General features: G+C 40.9%; 1 protein-coding gene across 2 annotated transcripts; it reads left to right on the top strand.

Annotated features, from left to right (window-relative positions):
* Positions 1 to 2,833: 2,833 nt before the first annotated feature.
* Positions 2,834 to 20,603, top strand: scarb2a (scavenger receptor class B, member 2a). 2 transcript variants are annotated; one of them, XM_053325891.1, is made up of 13 exons: positions 2,834 to 3,360; positions 8,131 to 8,288; positions 8,492 to 8,639; positions 8,965 to 9,159; positions 9,992 to 10,083; positions 11,131 to 11,250; positions 11,643 to 11,821; positions 13,596 to 13,714; positions 14,006 to 14,079; positions 14,238 to 14,289; positions 14,381 to 14,533; positions 16,056 to 16,103; positions 16,455 to 20,603. In XM_053325891.1, exons 1-13 carry the CDS (start codon positions 3,238 to 3,240, stop codon positions 16,587 to 16,589), a joined length of 1,596 nt encoding a protein of 531 aa, XP_053181866.1. In that variant the 5' UTR covers positions 2,834 to 3,237; the 3' UTR covers positions 16,590 to 20,603. The 2 variants fall into 2 exon arrangements, with proteins under 2 accessions (XP_053181866.1, XP_053181867.1); XM_053325892.1 differs by lacking the exon at positions 16,056 to 16,103 and having other exon boundaries at positions 2,835 to 3,360.
* The last annotated feature ends 424 nt before the right edge of the window (positions 20,604 to 21,027 follow it).

A 21,027-nucleotide genomic window follows, 5' to 3' on the forward strand; every position in this document is an offset into this window, starting at 1 on the left:
ATGTGGATGTATTTATGTTCACACTGCTAGAAGAATATAGCCATATGGGGCCCAGACCGCCACCAAATGTGGTCTGAACAATTAGATCTCAAAGCATCCTCTATGTGTCTTGGGTGCATCCACACCTGTACTCAGAGCTCTCCGCTTTTGATCACATCACCCAGGTGTGAAAAGGCCATACTAACGTTTCCAGTTCAAGGAAGTCTTAAAGTACTACTGTGCTAGTGTTCCTATCTCTGCTAGAACCAAGTTACAGTGAAAAATGAACACTCAGAGAAAAATTTGCTTTGAGCAAAAATCAATAATCACTGGACCAAAGCTCTGAGAGAAGTGTCCAACCAGCAGGCCAGCACTGCATAGCACAGATCAGTTTGCTGGGCTGAAACAAATGGATTTCTTTTGAGTGTAGCTGCAAAGTTAATGTCATTGCTGTTTTTCTTGCTGCGTGTCACATTCACAATTCACGCCACATCAGCTCCCATTTACACATTAAAGGCTTTACGACAACACGTGCATCTATAAAAGGTAACTATCATGTCATTTATAGTTGGTATGATGCTGGAACATCCTGCACTAAACTGGGAAGCATGTACTGTAAACCAATTGATTTTTTTTTTTTTTTTAGATTGTCACTCGTTTAAAGTCATTTACATTCACTTTATTCTACCAAGATCCTTCCACACATACTACTTTCTAATGAGACACTGAAATTCCTTCACAACAAAGGTAACTGTTTTTGTGTAGCTTTGTTATGCCCAAAACCTCGACTCAAGGTTAGTTTTCATTATAACAATACAGTTGACAACAGTCTTGTTGTTTTGAAGAGGCATCTCACGGCATCCTGAGGTTAAATTTAGGCCTCCGTCTTGCAATTGCACGGAAACTCAGTCCACTGAGAAAGACTGCAGGATGATGATTAAAAGCCCTGGAAAAAAGCTGTTGACCTAACCCTAAGCGAACTGTGGTCAATAATGAACTTTTACGAGCCATTTAGTTATCGATTTTTAAACTTAATCGTGTACACATTTCTCAACAGGTAGCAGGGAATTACCTAAAATGACTGAGATGTTTGACTCAATATTTACTTTCACCTTTCTATTCACTCTGTTCAAACACGCCTATTTATCTGTTACCTTGTTGATAAATGGTATTAATTCACTTGTTTTAATGTAATTTACATTTACTTTATTCCACCAACATACTTTATTCCACCTAAACATACTACTTTCTGGTTAGTCATTGTAATTTCTTTAAAATCTCAACAAATATAATTGTTTTTGTGTAGCTTTGTTATGCCCAAAACCTTGACTCAATGTTATTTTACATTACAACAAATACAGTTGACACCTGAACTCTTGTCTTGCTTCGTGTCACATTCAGGATTCACACCATTTCAGCTCCCATTTAAACATTTAAGGCTTTACAACAACACGTGAGCCTATAAAAGGTAACTATCATATAATTTATGGTTGGTATGATGCTGCAACATCCTGCATTAAATTTGCAGGCATGTGGGCTTTTTATAAATCAATTTAAACAGGTTTTATTTTGTATTCTTTTACAGATTAAATCATTAATTTGAATGTAATTTAATTCCACAGAGCTTCCCAAACATACTACTTTCTAGTGAGTCATTGTAATTCCTTATGAAATCTCAACAAAGATCAGTGTTTTTGTGTAGCTCTGTTTATGCCCAAAACCTTGACTCAAGGTTATTTTACATTACAACAATATTACAGTTGACACCTGAACTCTTATCTTGCTGTTTTTTACAGAGGCATCTCTTCCTTTCTTTATAAAGAGTATGTAAAAGCTCGTGTTTGTCAATATTTGTTGGCTTTTCTTGCCTCATGATGAGCATAATGCAGCTCATAGTAAATCATCCGCATTTTTCTGGTGTTTCCAACTACATCATCTGTGTGCTTATAGTGGGCTCCGCTCGCTGCCGGTCGGAGGCATCACGCCGGCCGGTCCCCCTTTAAAGGAGCCCCGCCCCGAAATCAGTCGATCAAATTCAACATCGCACTCACCAGCGTCCCGCCAATCAGCGCGCGGAGGGGGTGGTCTCGAGACGGTGGTCCGTGAGGCCTTCAGCCAATGAGCGCGCGAGCTGGTCGGACAAAGGGCTCGCGTCAACCATCGTTGGTCGCTTGAACACGGCATTATTCATGTCCACGCGGAGCTTATTTAAGGAGCCGCGATGAGGCGATGATAGCGGAGGCTTTATATATATATAAAAGGTAACGGATCTCTCTGCCGTCTGCACATTTCCTCTCATAGTTGTTTAGAGGAAGATGTTTGAAAACCCTGACACATGTTTAGTTTTTAACACAAATGAATGTATTATGATCATTCTCTCTCTCTGCATGTATATCTACACATCCCTGAGTTAAGCTCATTAAAAAGTGGCCAGGTGGAGTGTGTACTACCATGTGGATGAGCACGCTGCTGCTGCTGCTAATTCATTCATAATCCTTGTGTGCTTCAGTGCTTGTGCTGCACAAATGCAACAAACTTCATGCATTGTCACTACAGGGAAGAAACAGTGTTAAAAACAAGCTAAAAAATTGAGCTTAATCTGCAAAATAATTTCAACAAATGCAAAATAAATTGAATATAAAAGGCGCATGATTAAGTGAAAATATAAGTTTTGCTTTTTGCTAATATTCATCTTTATTTTTACACTGGTGACATCAGCCCCCCCTCCCTCCTCTCCCCCTCTCCATCCCATCACCGCCTTTCTTTCTTTACACACACCCACCGCCCATGCACTCACTCAGCCCAGGCTTGCCGTAGCAGAGAGAGAGAGAGAGCGAGGGAGAAAAAAAAGAAAAAGAAAACGACGCTTTTCGCCTGACCGAGTTCATTAATGCGTAGCGGAAAGGGGAGGAGGTGGACAGCTCTTCATTTACGTCCCGATGTGCTCAGAGCCGCTGTTTCATTTCACCACCGCCTCCGAGCAGCTCAGTCCATCCTCACTTTAGTATTAGATAGCTCGGATTAAAGTGCCAATGAATTAATTTCTCTATCTGAGGTTTATATTCTCAGCTTCAACCAGGGCGGAGAGAGAAGTTTAAACCAGAGATCTGACGGACCCACACCTCGCGCTCGCTGTCTTTAGTTAGTGTATTTTTTTTTAATTGTTTCGGGGGGGTTTTTTTGAATCAGGGTGAAGTTAACCTTGACTTCAGTGAAGTTATTTTTCCTGTGTGAGAGAGAGAGAGGACAACCGGCATCATGACTCGGAGATCCTGTGCCATTTACGCCACCGGGATCGTGTGCGCTCACCTCCTCATCGTGGGGATCGCCCTGGTCGTGGCGCAAGTCTTCCAAACAATGATCCATAGCCGGTTAAAAAAGGTGAGCCTCGCCCTGCTTATGCTTTAACATGGAGGGGGTCATTACAGCTGCCTATTCCTGTATGTGTATGTGTGTTATTTTTCCTCTCACACTTCCTCCCATCTGTCACACTTCAGGGGTTTAAATGTTAAAGTATCTGCAGTGGCCAATCATGCGCATTCAGCATCTCACTGGTGGCTGAACATGCAGAGGTCACAAGATCAGATCAGCCGTGTAAATGTGTCTAAATGTGTTGGTCACTTTAGTGGTATTATATATTTTTTTTATCCCCACTTTGTAACCGTGCTGCAGTATCAGCCACCTCCAGTCCTGCTCTGCGGGGATCAAGGCTTCATGAATCCGCATGATCTGAGTCTGTGTAGCAGCAGTAACAGCAACAGTAACAGCAGCAGCAGCAGCATGGTTGAGTCCCTTCAGGGTTTTGTTTAATGCTTGTATTTAGACAGATGATTCAGTAGAGTGTACAGATGCGCTAAAGCACCTGATAGATGCTTAGCTCAATGCAAAAAGCCCCTATATTCCCAAAGGGGGGGACTAGTGACTCTCAGAGATGAGTCATGACCTTTCCTGATATTCTGGCAATTAGAAATCCTCTGATATGTTTTTTTTTTTTAATTTAAGTTTCCTTCATGGATGTGCAGCATTTTGTGATTTCCATTTATCACAGGATTCATTTCTTGAATGTCAGACACTGTGGAAAAATGAGGAAAGAAGAGCATGATGTGAGATTTCCCTTGGCTTGATACTGAGTGTAGTTTTTTTCATTTGATTTATTTATTTATTTATTTTTCATAATCTGACCATCCAATCCAAGCATGACCTGGTGACACATTTTCTGATATTCGAGGCTGACCGCTGTGAATGGTTGGTTTATTCTGTGCAGGTTTACCAGTAGTGATAGTAGAGTCTCCAGTCAGCAGGGATGGTGGGTATATGGGGGTGGGAGGGGGGAGGTGTGTGTGCAGGTCTGGAGGGAAGGATGGGGGAAGGGAGTCTTGAGTGGCAGGGAGTCCCTGACTTCTAGTGTCGGATCTAAAACAAGTTTTACACGGTTGTTATCCCTCCTTTTTGTTAATGAACACCAAACAGAACAATGATGATCAGGATTGGGACTATACATGATTTGAGATTTTAAGCTCCATGTCCAGCAGATGCACCAGTTTGTGTGTATCGCAGTCCGGCACAATCTGCGCTATGTTATTAAAATTACAGTAGTGTTCTGTTGAAGTCTTACAGCGTCACTGAGGAGCAAGACTTGGATCAGTTGCTGTAGCTGAGACTAACTGAGACCAATTCTGTCCTTTCAAAGTTTCTCAATATGCAGTTTGCTTTTTTTGTAATGAGTCAACGTTTAGGTTGATATTATGACGTCCACTCAGGCTAAACATTAATTTTGTGACTGGATTGAAATCTGTGGAGTGCAGCTTCCTTCTCCTCCACTCACACAGCTCCCACAGGCTCAGCGTATAAAACATAAGGCAGTGTTCAAGTCGGTAGAAGATTGTATTTCTTCTTGTTTGTGATCTCGGCAAATTGAGTAAAAAAAAAAAATGGCTGGACTGTGGCGCGTCTTCTTTCTGGAGACCGCTGGGATGTTTACGGGTGAGGCCGGACTAAAGAACTGTATCTTTTCCTGTTAGTGTAGTTATGTAGGGTTGATGGGGTGTCAGCTTTTTAGGGTGTATATGTGGGGAGGTGGGAGTGGGGGGCGGTGGGCGGTGGGTGTTGGCAGCTGACACAGTATCCCACCCTACAGACCCACCACTGACCTGACCTTTTTAAAATTGTTCGCATTCCTCTTACTGACATGAATGGCAGTGTTGGATGCTCTGTGCGACTAGTAATCTGGGCTTAAAATCTCTCCACAAAGTCGTTTCCCCACACTTGAGAAGAAAAAAAAGAAGAAGAAGAAGAAAAAAAACAACAAGAACCAGAACAGGTCAACCTTGACACAATAATTTTGTCCAAGTTAGAGACAAACAGCTGCACAATTTGGACTCCTGAGGTTAAATTTAGGTCTGCGTCTCATTTCCCCCTCCTCATTCTGAAGCACAGCGGCGTCCCCAAATTAAGAGAGTTCATCAACGGGGGGCGGGAGGGGGGGATAATTCTGATGTGGCTCGCGATTACACAAAATGACAGCATAGCTAATCCTCTTTCCACAGTCTTCCCATTGAATTAGGCGGGCCCGGACATGCTGAACTGACTCCAAAAAAATCTACCTAATCTGGTGTTTGCATGTGGTTCTCTGTAATAATGATGTAGCCTAGTTGTTTGGGACAATTCAAAAGCTACCTCCAGGACACAGACTTTTGTGTATGTGTGTGTGTGAGCGCTGAGTTGGGGCGTGGAGGGTAGCAGTGAAAGAAAGAAAAGTCAAGGAAGGAACTTGACAGACTTCTCGGCCTCGAGGGCACGATTTTTTGCCTGAGAGCGCGACCTCGTTAGAACCTTGTTCTTCCAGTCGCAGCCTATCCCCAAGTCTGCTGCGAGGTGAGAAAAGTGGAAAAGGAGAACTCCCCCTCACGCCACTCCTCTTTGCAGTGTTTTGGAGAGGAGACCTTTCAAGGTAGTATGAGTGATTGAGCGTTGAAGAAAAAGGTCATGCTGGTAAAACACAGCATGTTTGTTTCACTCAGCCATTGACGGGCAGTTTAAGGACACTTAATGAACATAATGATGATAAAATATCCTCACGTTTTATATTTTAATGTTGACTCTTTTTCTTTTTGCACGTGCTTCTGAAAGCAGGATCTTGTCACACTACACCTAAGCAGCGCCTGAAGTTGTTTGACTAAGGCCCAGAGTATACTGACACTGTTTAGTTTGAGTCTTTAAAACTCGCTCAGTCTTTCCTCCAGCGAATGACTGTTGTTTTTTAATTTTTTTATTATTTCACTGACAAGCCACTCCGCTTTGTCCCTCAGCTGTGTTTTTGTTAGTGATAGATCAAGGTTTTCTAACAGATAAGTGGTGTTCATATAACTTTGATGAAGGTCTTTTGCTAGACCTTTGTTCAAGGTTGGCAAACACAAGGATTCATGCTGTCTGCAGTCACACATTCAGTCTTTCTCAGATGCTGCAGGGCGAAGACCAGGGGAGACAGAGAGTCCTGTTTCAGTGTTTCAAAGTGACAGAGTGTGCAACTCTTTTTTCTTTTTCTTTTTTTTTTTAAAGGGAACAAATTAGGTGATTTATGCTGGTTTGGCACAATTTTCTTTCCATCCATCAGTAGTGCTCTGACTACTGCTCATAACGGTCACATGCCTTTGCAGACCGTCCTTCTGCATTACCTGGCTTCACTTCAGCTCTTAATTAACGCAGAATGATTAAGTCCCGGCTGATTCGCAATTCTTAAATACAGCAAAGTTCGTCCTAAATGTGTCATCTCTAATTCTGAAGACACAACTTTTTAAAGTGGTTACGCAGCTGTGACGACAAGCTGGCGTGATTGTCATGATTTCCTGGTTTGAATCTGAGGTCTGGCCTCCGCAGCATCAGTAATTCTTAGTTACTGAAAATGGGGAGAAAAATGTACAAAAGAAGCTATAAACCTGCTGAACTCTCTAAACAATGCACAAAGGGTATATGATTCATTATTTCATAACCAAATCAACCTTTTTTTTTCCCTCCTGCATCTAGTTGAACCATCTCACCCTTTTTTTTAAATAGAAAACTATCAAAGTGGTTATTTCGGTTGACGGTCAAAGATCTAACATGAGGTTTTTGTAACGTAGCAAAGGGGGGAGAGGATGCGACAGAAACCGGCAAACAATTGTATAGATAATCAAAACATGTTTGAAATTCGAACGTTGTAAACCAAACAGGAACTTCCGGCCACACCTTAAGCTATAGATTTTAATGGTAAGAGCCTGTGAGAGTGCAGAAAACAATGTATGGCCCCCTTGAAACAGAGGCAGCGAGGGTTTTTCAGGAACTCACCATGTAACAGACACGAAAGGAAATGAGTTTTAAAAATACCCCCCCCCCCCTCCAAGAATGGAAAAAGCTTGTTTGTGTTGCTTGACTACGAGCACCTTAAGCCACTTTTTCTTCACTGTAATCGAAAGCTTTTTTTTTTTTTTTTGCTATTTTGAACAATTTATTTCAAGTTTACCGTCGCTCATGTTCAGACATGTGGCAGCCAGGTTGGTGACACACATCGTTACCACTGACATCAGTTTTCAAACTTGTTTTTTCCTCCACCCGATAAGTGGAAACATCAAACTGAAACCATCTTCCACTTTTTTGTGGTCATCTGGAGCTTTCGTTGTTTGTATTCAAAAATCTCACCTGACTTCTCGTCTTGTAGCTTAATGCTTTATGTTGCGCAGACGTCATGCCACTTTATTGCAATACATTACAGCATTGTGTGGGTTGTCTAGCCCACAGTCAGATTCTTGCCTAGGCGTGCTGAGGTCAGGGATGTTGTGCAGTTCTTTTAACAGAGATTTTCTGCCTGTCCTGACGGTTTTTCAGCTATGAAGGACTTTTCCCTGCTTCCCTCTGGGTTTTTGGGGTCTTGGCTCGGCACCAGTTCTCTGCAGAAAGTGCCATGTGTGCTCTCAGATGGCACTCAGAGTGGTGAAGTGCTTTGAAAGTGCACAAATGTGAATAAAACATTATCCCCACCAAAGTAAAAATTTGAGAAACTGAATACATTTTTTTTTTTTGGCATTTCTTTTCTTGCTGATGCGACACATGAGTTTTTTTGTTTGTTTTTTTTGCTTTTTCTCAATCTGAAACTGAATTTTCTTCTCTTGTTGACAGGAAATTACTCTGACAGAGAAGAGCCAAGTGTTTGAGTCATGGAAGAATCCGCCTCCACCTGTTTATATGGAGTATTACTTCTTCAATGTGACCAATCCAGAAGTCTTCTTAAAAGGTGGCAAGGCAGCTGTCCAACAGATCGGGCCCTACACCTACAGGTAACTTTTTAACGGAGTCTTACTGATACATACTGATGGAAAAGGAAAGAAGTTATCATTTTAGCCATATCGGTTAGGTAAACCATCTTCCATCTGGTCCAGCTGGGACCATTTTGTTGGTGTGAAATCAAAACAAGAGACATCTGTATAAACTGACCAATGTAAACTCTCTGTTTTCTCTCCGGCACCCTTTTCCGCTCCAGGGAATACAGGCCAAGGGAAAATGTCACTTTCCTGGAGAACGGCACAAAGCTTTACGCCCTGAACCCCAAAACTTTTGTGTTTGTGCCCGAGAAGTCAGCTGGTGACCCCGAGGTTGACCTCATCAGGACTGTCAATATCCCGTTTGTGGTAAGACGTCGTCCGTTCAAACTTGTGTGTGTCATTGTTACCTTTTAGCTGCTGAAAGATTTGTGAACTTTGGTCACTGTGATTGTTACTCGTGTTGAATTTTCTGTCAGTATTTCTGTGTGTACTGGAACATTTTTTGAACACATGGTTAATTGCTCCGCTGTCACACTCCAAGCCATTGTCCTGCTCATTTTTATTGTGACATTTTAATATCCTGAACATATAAACTTCCCACCAAATGACATATAGTGTCACAAATGGAAATTACACTGTTTGTGGTGAGAGTCTTCCCAACCTTTACCCCCAATCTTCCTCCCCTCCCCAGGCGGTGATGAACGAGATGAACTCCTACTCCTTTTTCGTGCGTACGTTTGTTTCCATGTACATGAACTCCCTGGGCATCGAAATGTTCATGACCCGCACTGTCCACGAGGTTCTGTGGGGCTTCAAAGACCCTCTTCTCAGCAAGATCCATTCCATGAAGCCCGATGTGGATGAGTACTTTGGGCTGATGTGGAAGGTAAGCTGGAGATTTTACTCCCTTTTTACAAGTTGCTGTATACATTTCTTCTTTTTTTTCTCCCCCCAACCTTGACGTTACCTTAGAGCAAAAACCTTAAGAAAGCTCTTGTGTCTATTGGTAGTTAGGGGTTACTAACACAATAGACAAGAGGAAGCTTGTGGTAACATCATGTAAGAGAAGTGAGATTGCCTTCATGCTGATGGAAGACACTTGTACTTCCTGCTTATGCATGAAGACACGTCAGCAACTTGGCCCACACAGTGACAGCTCCTGCCTCATGACCCTGTGGAGTTAGAGGGATTAGTCAGCAACAAAAATTACAATCAGCAGCTGTTTTGATTGATTTTTTTATTTCAGTAATATTGTGGGGATTCGATTTCGAGTTTTGATATTAAACTTAAATGAATTTTGGGTTTGGACTGTTGGTTAGACAAAACAAGCTAATTAAACAACTCTGGCTCAAGAAAATTTTGACATTTTGTGTCAAAATAATTTATCTACTATTAAATAGTCGTTAGTTGCGGCCCCTAAATGTAAAGATGGTGAGTAAAATATCAATGCAGCTTTCTCTGAGGACAAAACAGTTGATATAAAAATCCTGTAATTCTAAGTTTTTGTTCTTATTTTCTTCAGTAAATTACTGAGGCTGACTGAGACAGTGAGCGGCATGTCAATAACAAACACAAAGCAGCATTTCTTTAACATTGTCCACGCTCCTTTGTTACCAGACATACACTGTTTCTGATTCAGCACCGCTCTGCAGTATCCTTAACACTAGTCTGTCACAGCAGCTTTGTCTGGACCTCATGTCTCATCTTGTTTTTCACAGAAAAATGGGACCCATGAAGGGGAGTTTGTGTTCCACACTGGCGAACAGAACTACTTGGATTATGGCAAGATCGACACGTGGAACGGCCTGAGGTAAAGGCGCTGATAACAGACAGTGTCAAGTGTCAAGATATTTCCTTTTTCCTGCTCTCTCAGCAGTAGGGAACTCTTTCCTGTCGGCACACTGCTTCCACTTCCTCCCACTCATGATACTCACATCTACTTTGTTACACAACTTGTACGAGGGTCCAGAGGAGAGAGCCTTTGCTCCCTATCTCTATGTACAACATGATTGCAAAATAAATGTTTGGATATCCGAAGTGACTTTGCACTTTGAGTGTAATCAACCTGAGTAGGTAGATTCAAGTGTTGGAAGAGCAAAAAGCGCTGAATCCAAAATTCTTCTAAAACACAAGTATTAGCTGCATAATGTACCTAAAAGCACAGTTAACAAAGGTGAAAGTACTTGTTCTGCAGAAAAAATGAGTTGATCAAGGAGGAGCTTGTTTTAAACTACTTTTCATACAGTTTGACATAAAGTTTAGGTTCCCGACCTCCCAAAGAGTCACTAGATACATCAGAGAGGTCATGAGATGATTAATGGAGCAGGAAACAAGAAAAAAGTTCATACATAAATTAGCATTCTTTTTTTGGACTGAATCTTTTTTTTTTTTTTGCGTGTGAAATATTAGAGTTTTACTTCTTTGGCAGCTTAAATGAAACCATCTCAGAAATTAAATAGTTTGGTGCAACAAGCTGACAGGGACAAAATTAACACCAGCCCACAGACTAATACTGGTAAAATATGCAAGCTGCTGGTAGATTTGCTTCACTCGCCAGCCAAAAAGACAAACGGCGATATTTGAACATTCACGAGCCATTTGGGTGATGGACTAAAAAAAAGTCACAATACAAACACAACTGAAACCTTTAATTTCTGCTTTTTTGTGGGTTGTCACGAGCCAAAGTGGTCAGTAACCAGTGGTTTAAACAAGTCAATTATCATAAGTTTTATTTTATGTGTAATCTTGAGCAGAAAAATAATTAAAGTTCAATGCTTAAATAAATGTTTGAAGCTACTTTGCTGCTTGCTTCACAAACACTAACACATCCTGTTCTTTCCTCCCTCTGTACCAACAGGGAGATGTCGTGGTGGTCTTCCAATCAGAGCAACATGATCAACGGTACGGACGGCGCGGTCTTCCACCCTCTGATCAGCAGGAACGAGCTGCTTTACATCTTCGCTGCTGATCTCTGCAGGTACGCACATGTGCTTGGGCGGCTAAAATTTGTTTATAGTCAAAACAACCACGCGGAGGTCAGGACTTCCAGTGCAGGTTAAGTGAAGGGAAACAGTCATATCTCAGTCATAAAATATTCTTGTGAATCCACTGATAAGCTCTACGCATTCTGATAAGACTGTCAAGGAAAAACAAAACACACCTGTGATGTTTTTGAGGAATGTCAGTGATCATACAGGAAGTTGTGAGTGACGCCTTTTTTTTAATAGTCATAACCGCTCAAAACGATAAGAGGTGCACTTTGTTCCCGAGGTCACTTAAAACCTCTCATGATCTCAATTGTCGACACTTGTAACTGTTATTTTATAATTCCCTAAAGTAGGCGCTAAGATCTGTTCCCTTCCTTTTTAGGTCTATCCATCTAGCCTATGTGGAAGATGTGGACGTGAAAGGCATCCAGGCGTTCCGCTTCGCACCCCCCAATGATGTACTCATGGCCCCTAAAGACAACCCCAATAACGAGGGCTTCTGCGTGCCAGCTGGAGACTGTCTCGGCACCGGGGTGCTTAAAGTCAGCGTTTGTCGAGAAGGTAGGAGCACCGCCTGTTTCAACACCCCCTCCTCTTCTCCCTCTACCCAGACCCCCTCAGTTACCATAGCGCCTGACCCAGTTCCCTTTGATGACTGTAAACCAGCCCCATGACACAACCCCCCCCCCCCCCCCTCTCTCTATAGCCCCCAAAAATGTCCTCTCAGTCAGCAACCGCGTCCCCTGCCTGGTATCTGACATTTCCCACTGTTTGAACACACCAGATTTTACTCAATACACGGTTCAATGATTAACAGCGCTGACTGTGCGTGGCGGCTATTGAAGGTATTTTATGGTGGTCATTGAGTGGAGTGTGATTGCTCTGATAAGGCAATCTACACTAGGCTTGGCTCACACGGAAGATGTAGTAGTATCACAGAGAGAAGTGCTACTGTTTGGATTAGAGCATTTCATTTTAATTAATCCTTTTTTGTAATCAGTATTTTCTCATATTTGTTCCTCTATAACAGTCTAGTAGGAGTAAAGCTATGTCAGAACATAATGGAAATATTTGTGAAAGTAGGTTGGCCCTGATTAAAGTGTCATAACACTCAAATCTGATTGGCTGTCTGTGTCAGCTTCTCTGACTCACATGCAGCAGAGGCGCGTGATTGGAGGGATTTTAGTGATGCTTCATCGAGAGCCAATCAAGCTCGAGCCTCGTCGTCATGTGTTAGCTGGTGCCATTCTGAAACTGTGTGGTTAAAAAAAAAAAAAAAAAAAAAAAAAGTCTCTTCTACAGAAAATCATTCAAATTTGAACTGTCATTATATCTGATGTCATAGTTTCTACTTATATGGAAAAGGTGTGAGAGCTGCTATTTGAATGCAAGAGAAAACATATATATATAGCCTGGTTGCAGCCAGTACTGATGACATTAAGGTCTTTTTTTTTTCAATTCTGGACAAATGTTAAAGAAAACCTCATTGAACAGTTTGATATATAAATTAGTTGTGAATACTCCAAATAATGAAAGAATGTCTCAAAACATTTATCAAAAATCTCAATAAAGGTGACGTCAGTATTTCTAAGGTGCTGACTAAAGTGAAATGAGTTTAACACTCGATGAAGGCAGGTTAATCAATGTAGAGGAAGAACACACTGAGGCTGTTTTCAAAGTGCTTTACAAAAGAAGCCAAATTCACTAGTGCTGCTCATAACGTGAACCAATTATGGATGATACCTTTGTCCTCGATGACTGACCTAAGCAAATTTACAGGCATTCCTGAGGAGTGTTTGGTGGCATTTAGGATGGATGTTATTATTTTAGCGACCTCAAGAGTTCATAAAACACATACAGTATCTTGTGTCCTTTCAGTTTCTGTTTGGTAAATTAGCTTTTAAAAATGTTCTCTCCTAAGATGTTCCTTGTGATCATCGTTGTCCTTGGCGCTGTGTAGCTCAGGACACTTCAATCAATTTAACAGAGTGAATTTAAAACCGAATGTTAAAGGAAACATACGTGCACTAAACTGAACATCATTATTAAATCGATGTTTAGAGCCTTTGAAGCTCTCTTGTTTTGGCTTCGTCAGCTTATCATTATTTGGACTCAATACAAACTGAAACATTCTTCAGCTATCAGCAGCAGTATAGCAATTACCGAGTGAATTCTTCCTTGACACAAAATACCGGATAGGGTTTTATCTTTTATCTTATCTCACGTTTCTGCTTTTATCTTCTTTTTTTTTTTTAGCCCTTGTTGGTAAGAATGAATCAGCGAAGGATATAAGCAACGACTGACTCATGTGTTTGTCCTGTTTTATTTCCTCAAGGCGCTCCCATCGTGGTGTCTTTCCCACACTTTTATCAAGCGGACCGGAAGTACATCGAAGCCGTCGATGGGCTCAACCCCAACAAGGAAGAGCACGAGACGTACCTCGACCTGCAGCCAGTACGCCTAAAACTTCATATCTTATTTTTATTTTCATTTTAGGTCATTTTTGTATTCTTTCTTGACAAGTTTACATTATTAAACAAAAATGACTTATTGTTTTTTTTTTAACTCATATTCAGTCTTTCCTTTTTATCTATTTTCCAAACTCTATTAATTGAATTTAAGATGTCAAGCTTTAATTCACATTCAAGGAGACATTAAGTTCAATATTCATTCATGATATAGAATGATCTCGTATTTCCAAACCTAGTACTTTTTCTAACAACGATATCTTTTTATCTTTTCTAGACCACAGGTGTTCCCATTCGTGCCTGCAAGAGAGCTCAGCTCAACATCATTCTGAAGAGAGTTGCAGGCTTCCCGTAAGTTGGACTTTGTTGAACTGTGACCTACATCGCTGTTGACACACACTACCCTTATTTCAGCCACATGTTGAGCCAGATGTCCTGCCTGACCTCCCCGTGTCTCTCTCTCTCTCTCTCTCTCTCTCTCCCTCTCTTCCTCTCTTTCTACCCCGCAGCAAAACCAAGTTCATCAACGAGACCATTTTCCCCATCATGTTCGTCAATGAGGTGAGGAACCAGTCCGGTAAAAATCTGAGATAAACTTGATCAAGCTGATAATGTATAAATACAAGTCGATAACCATCTCTCTCAACTCTAGACGGCGACTATTGACGATAACTCGGCATCCCAGATGAGGACGCTGCTCTTAATTGTGACTCTTGTGTCAAACTTCCCCTTGCTCATCGTGGGCTTGGGTATCATCCTACTGCTGGTCCTCGTCGTTTTGTTCTGCCGAAACCGCCAGAAGAAGGTAGGAGAGCAGCCGTGCGTCTGTGGACTAAACTGTAGCATTAATCCACACAGTTACCCCCCATCCCCCAGTGTGTGCTACCCACTGACATTAGCTGACAGTGTAAATGTAACCATAGATGTTATGATAGAAGTTAGCGATGTGTTAAAGTACGAGGTTTTGAGTTTGTTTGGTTTTTTGCTTTAACTTGACTGAGCTGCGGCAGGTTTTAACCCCTCGAGCTACGCGCATGTTAACTAACACATTGCATGATTCCTGCACATCAAAGCCAGCATGAGCAGTTTTTTCCCCCCAATTCTGGATCAAATGGTGTTCTGTTTTTTTTTTTTCTTTGTTGAACATTTTCTAACAGTCGATGCATCCTCTGTGAATCTTTATATTTAGGAAGAAAGCGTCCTAGTTCCCCCTTTTTTCGGTCAGTGCATCTCACGAGTTAAACGAGTGCTAAAGTGCACTGAACTGAAATAGACCCCAAAAAAGCGGGACAGACGGCACAGTTTCGCCTCTTATCTTTAGCTAGCAGATTGTTGATATGATCCCTGACCCCCCCCCTCAGATTACTGAAGTTCAGGTTAACCACTGTCAGTGGCCGGCCTGCGAGCTGTCAGAGGAAGAAGTTTGACATTTTTGCGAAATACAACTTTTTTAGTTTCTTGCTGAGATTTTAGAAAAGAAGATTGACACCTCTGTACGGTAAATGTGAAGCTACAGCCTGAAGCCTGCTAGCTTAGCTTAGCATAAAGGCTGGAAACACAGAGTAGCTAGCATGTCTCTGTCCATAGGGACAACAAAAAATCACCAACCAACGCCTCCTAAAACTGAATAATGAACACTTTAATATTCTTAATAACTTAATTTATGTAGCATTAGAATGAATCACCAAATATTTAGATAATCGATTTAATCATTTTGAGTAATTTTTTAAAGAAAAAAAAAAAGTCTTCTTAAATGTGAATATATTCTGATTTCTTTTGATATATATGACTATAAACTGAAAATTTTGAATTGCGGATAAAACAAGATATTTGAAGACGTCATATTGAGCTTTGAGAAACGGCTAATGAAGACCATTATCAGTTACAGCCCTGTAGCCTACAGCTTTTTTCTAAATAAAGTGATTTTAAGGTAATGAACAGAAACAGAAAAAGCAGATACATGGACATAAGAATATTACTGTACATAAAATGATATTTAAGATTGTCCAGGAGATATAAAATACCAATCTGGTGTTGTTAATGTTGGTTTGACACGTCGTGATTTAAGGTGGATTTTGTTACTTGTAGACGGAGCCAGGCTAACTGAGATACAAGACAGTAAAAATCTTCTTATTTAAACTCTCAGCAAAAAAAAAATCTTACTTGCCCAAAATGTCCCAAAGTCTTTCGTGTAACGTCCACACATGCAGCAGAGTTTAGCTTTGACACGATGTTAAAGATGCTTAATTGCAATGTGAAGAAGTGTTGTATTAACCATGTCCTAATTTTAATTTTCTGTAACCCCCCTTTTTTCCTTTCTGTTTTAGAATGAAGTAAAACGTATTGATTTTACTGAAGCTTTTCATTCTTTTACTGTAAGTCTTCATTTTTGCCTTGTTTGCTGTTCTCCTTTTTTTTTTTCTATAATTTATTATCCATCATCTCTTTATTATCATTTTTTAATTATCTTAATTGCTCATGAGTTCTCGCCTCACAGTGTAATTGCTTTTACTTTTTCTATTTTTAAGTTAATGTTTCCCGTGGTGGTTTTTGTGCTCTGTATTTAGATTGTTGTGTTTTTTACTGTGAACATTTCAGTCAGAACATTACTTCCATTTTAACGTCAGTCTTAAATATACACTTGTGCTCTGTGTGTGTGTGTTGGACGTATGCCACTTCTGTGATTTGTAGTAACACGCTCTTTCCTCCTGACTCTTCCTGTCCAGACGGCAAAAGATGACACGGCATACACTCAGGTCAGCGACAAACCTGACGTCGAGTCGTCAGAAACGCCGGCCAGCCAGCCAATGAGGAACGGCTCCTACATCGCCATGTCTCCAGTGGAGGCCCAGAAGTGTTGATCGAGGATCTCCTCCCCAAGTCTGGAGCTCAGGAAGGGGGCTGAGGGAGCAGTGCGGGGGTGCTACTTTACCATACCACGGTTGGGGGTTTACAGTACACACCGGGGCTCATTTTCACTAGTTTTTGGGGGGTGGGGAGGATAGGGAAGGAGGTGGGACACAAGCCCCCAGTAAATGTTTAGTCAACAAAGACATTGCTCCTCTCGCAGAGCCCTCTTATGACTGTCCGTCATCCTCTACTCTACCTGCTGAGCATGGCCCTCACTGCCTGCCGTACTGCAACACAACAAACTCCCACACTCTATTCCACATTTCCGTCCTGGTCGGGGCCCCCGAAAACACATGAAGGGACTCTGGGGGGGGCTTGACCGGGACACGCCTTTTTTCCGTAAAATCTTGTGAGGGAAACACGGTAGCATAGGTGTCGCAGTCGCACATGGATGCATGAATCTTCTGAGCTGACTCTGCAGATTAACGCGGCTCACAGAGTGTTTTTAGTATTCACCTGAACAACAGCGGGCGGCCTTAACAGTCGTACTCTTGCTCTTTTTTTCCTCTCCCATCAATGTTATGGTTGGAGAAACCGCTAAGCTAACAGATTAAAATAAAAAAACAGCCCCCTCGTTAACTGAACCCTTAGGATGAAAACCTCTGAGCTCCTGGTGCTCAGAGGATAACACGGTTTTGCTAACAAACCTGAACTTGGCATATCCTTTTTTTTTTTATAAAGAAGAAGAAAGAAAAAAAAACAGACTGAGCCAAACTATTTATAGCCTTGTTTTCCTAAGATTGGTCCGTGCATCCATACACACAGTTACTGATGGTGTGCGTACACATTTATCTTTACACTTCATTGTCCTGTTTTGACGGACAGTGGGCAACTATTTTCTTGATGCAGGCACAGTGTAATGTGACACCTGGACTACTCGTGAATTTAAAGCCCCCCCCTTCTTCTTCTTCTTCTTCTTCTTCTTCTTCGTATTGTCGTTTTTTTGTCACATTCTTTCCAAAACACTAGATATACAAAGTCCTCACTAGCTAGCTGTGAAATCATTAATTTTGCCTACTGTAAGTTGATAAAGTTGCACCTTTTTTTTTTTTTTTTAGGCTTTATCACACGTTTAAAACAAAAAGGAAAAAAAAAAAACACCCACAGAACTTACAAGGGAGACTTGAACCTGCTTTCTGCCTTATGACGGTTCAGCGTGTTCTTTATTTTCAAACATTGTTCAAATAAGCTGGAAAAATCTCTTCTGTCGTGTATTGTACATATGTAAAAGGGGAAATGTTGAGATACCTCTGACCAAATCCAGCAAGCAGTCCTCGGTGTGCTGAAAGACACTTCTTAAACGTTGTTCTGGTGTTGACCGCTCCTGCACGTCTACACTGTTACTTAGACAAAGCACAATTTGGATTGAAACCAGTCCTCACACAAGGCTACCAGGTTTTTTTTTTTTGTCCTCTCTCTACATACACACACACACATACACACATATATACATACACATATTTACAGTCAACCTGTCAAAGACACTGTCGAGTGCCGTGACCATTTAAAAAGTGGAATCATTGGGTGTTAAACGTTGGAGGGAGCCCCTGTGTGCTGTAAGGCATTCAGGCAGACGCAGCACACAGCACTTGAATCACTGTTTGTCTTACGTTTCATGTTTCGTGTTTTTCATTTTTTTTTCTGTCCAGCCACACTTGTCCTGGGACACGTCAACCCCCCTCCCACTCCCCAAGCCGCCAGCGGGGAAATGAATTTAAGGCCATAAAACTGTCCCTGCACTTTGCCTGGAAATTGTGCCCTGTGTATTTTTCTGTTTTGTTTTTTGTCCTTTTCATTTCAATGAAGGTGGTCCATGTGTACAGTACATTTCACTGGTTCGTCCTGGATAGTATTACTCATGAAGGATGTTGTGTGTTGTCGTACAACAACACATCCACGCCTGTGTCTCTTGCTTTTCAGCCCATGGAGTGTCTTCTTTTGATATACTTTTGTATTTGTTATTGCTGCTAGAAAATGCCATAACCTATGGACTTGTATTTGTATATGGGTATTTACCATAAGGTGCTCGTATTCACTTTCAGGTTGGTCCACAGAGGCTTTTTTTTTTTTTTTACTTTTTTTTTTTTTTTTTTTTCCCAAGTCTTAAATTTCCAAAGGCTTTCTGTGTTTTTCCAACCGTTTGACACCTGGGAATACCTGAGCACAAGATACAAAGCCCAAAGCTTGCTGCCATTTATTGGAATTAGCAGTTACAGTTATCACTAGAGACGTTTTTTGTTTTTGTAAAGTTATCACACTTAACCACTCATTCCTGTACTAGCAGATGATTTTACCATATCATATGTATTATCGCTAAGGTTTCTGTTAGAGCTAGTAAACCTTACAGTTCGCTGGAGGCTGGAGGTGCCCCCATATAAAAGGGCGAGCCGCTTTAGCACCGTGTAAGACCGGTGCTCAGGAGTCTGACACTAGGTGTAATAACACTGTGGACGGGGAGGGGTGGGGGATCCTTTTTAAGGTAAAATCAACTCACTAAAGGCCTTTTTTTACTCCACCTACATGCAAGCAGCCACAGCCTTGTGCAAACTCGTCGATATCCACCTTTTTAAAGATCTTGACTTGAACCTGAGAGACCTTAATCCTGCGAGTGTTGCGTGTATGTATGAGTGTGTGTGAGTGAGCTGCTCATGCGGCGTCTGTTTAAACACACACCTGAGCCGTTACTCCTCCACCTGTCTGACTTCTACTACACTGACCTTTGAGTCCAATCCCTCAAGCCCATTGGCTCGTCCCTGCTTGACCAAAGATAACCTACATAGATCTGCCCCAGCGCTGTGTTTACTCTCCTCTGCGATAACGGTCGTGCCACAACCCTCCCCCGTTTTTTTTTTTTTTTTTTAAATATCGTGCCACCACTTATGTGAAGTATTTGCGACAGTGTTGTGTGAGCTTGTGTGTATGTGCCTTTTTTTACATCAAGGCAAGAAAAAGTATATATATATAAAAAGTCACACTCGCTGGTTTGATTGGTATTGCTTTCTTATGTCACCCGATGCAAGAGCAAACAAAAGTAATCAGTGCTTTTCGTGAGCATGAAAAGATTCTCAGTATTATGTAAAACAAAGCAATACGGAGTTGTGTTAAATAAAACTTGTGGATGTTTTGTTTTGGGGCCACACAATATTTATGTATCTTATGTATCGTTTTATTTTCTTTTTCTTTTTTCCTGAATTTGTGATTTTTATTTTTGTTAGTTTCGGTTGTGTAGGAGTATTTCTTTTAGTGTGATTTAGACTTTTTTTTTTTTTTTTTTTAAAGAAAATATATTAAGCTTGAGTCAAAGCACATTTCATTTTTTTGATCATTTCAATACATTTTTCACAATGAAAGTATATAAAAAAAGTGTGTACAAAAGACATACCAGTATGTCTCACTGCGAACAGTCAGAGCCCTGTAAAATAAAAGTGTCTGTGAGAGTGTTTATGAATGGGTATAAAGATGTGTCTGTGATGGATGAGAATGAAATGATGTGCGAGTTGACTTGAGTTTGTGGAGCCGATGTTTCTGTCAAACTGGAGCGATTTTTACTGGAAGGCTGATTATCTTGATGACTGAAGTAAAGCCAACATGCTGTGTGAATTCTCTAGATGAATGAAGCCCTCCTTCAGGGATGAGCACTAGTGCCATACCATCCTCTGTTCTTTTTTTGTTCCATAATTTGCTTTTTGGTGTAAAAAAAAAAAAAAGAAATATATATGAAAAAAGACAAAGCTCATCTCCCCCCATGACGATGTTCTGGAGTCACTAACAGACATTTCCTATTGAGATATATACTAATTTGTTTTGCTGCTGAAAATGACAATCCTCCTTGTCATGTTAGGTGCAAAATTATTTAAAAGTAATATCCATTTTTAGTTTTGATAATTCACACTGCACAGATGTTTCTACAGTGCTTTTGTAAACATTTCTAGTGTATTTGCAAAAAAATAAAAGTGCAAAGTTCACACTGTTGTCTCCTGTTTTTTGTCAACTATTTTCCATAAGAAGGTGAAATATATGTATAAATCATATTAAAGTCACTGCAAGGAGTTTTAATTGTGTTGATTTTAGCGCCCCCTGTGGATAAAAGTGGTATTTTGTTTTGTCTATCATCCAAAGGAATGTTTGGATTTTACCAACCACTCAATAGATTACCATTTATTTAGGTTTTTTTTTTGTTTGGCTAATGAGTGAAGCAAATCTAGCAGCTACTTAGACATTTTACCAGCATTTGTTTGGTGGTTGGTATTAATTTTAAGCCCCAGAATGAAGACTTGATCTCCCATGAACACCGTCGCCTTGTGCTATAAAGATTTTGATCTGACGTTTGTTTTGTAAACCAAGGGAAAGAAACATAATCCTGTTTTTCCCTTTTTCTTTTAAACCACC

This window comes from Scomber japonicus, chromosome 9 (genome assembly GCF_027409825.1).
Source record: "Scomber japonicus isolate fScoJap1 chromosome 9, fScoJap1.pri, whole genome shotgun sequence".
NCBI classification, from domain to species: Eukaryota; Metazoa; Chordata; class Actinopteri; order Scombriformes; family Scombridae; genus Scomber; species Scomber japonicus.

Coding starts and splice junctions, on each gene's coding strand:
- scarb2a (XM_053325891.1), top strand. CDS start 3,238: ATGACTCGGAGATCCTGTGCCATTTACGCCACCGGGATCGTGTGCGCT. Junction 9,160..9,991: donor ACTTTGGGCTGATGTGGAAG/GTAAGCTGGAGA, acceptor TGTTTTTCACAG/AAAAATGGGACCCATGAAGG. Junction 14,290..14,380: donor CCATCATGTTCGTCAATGAG/GTGAGGAACCAG, acceptor TCTCAACTCTAG/ACGGCGACTATTGACGATAA.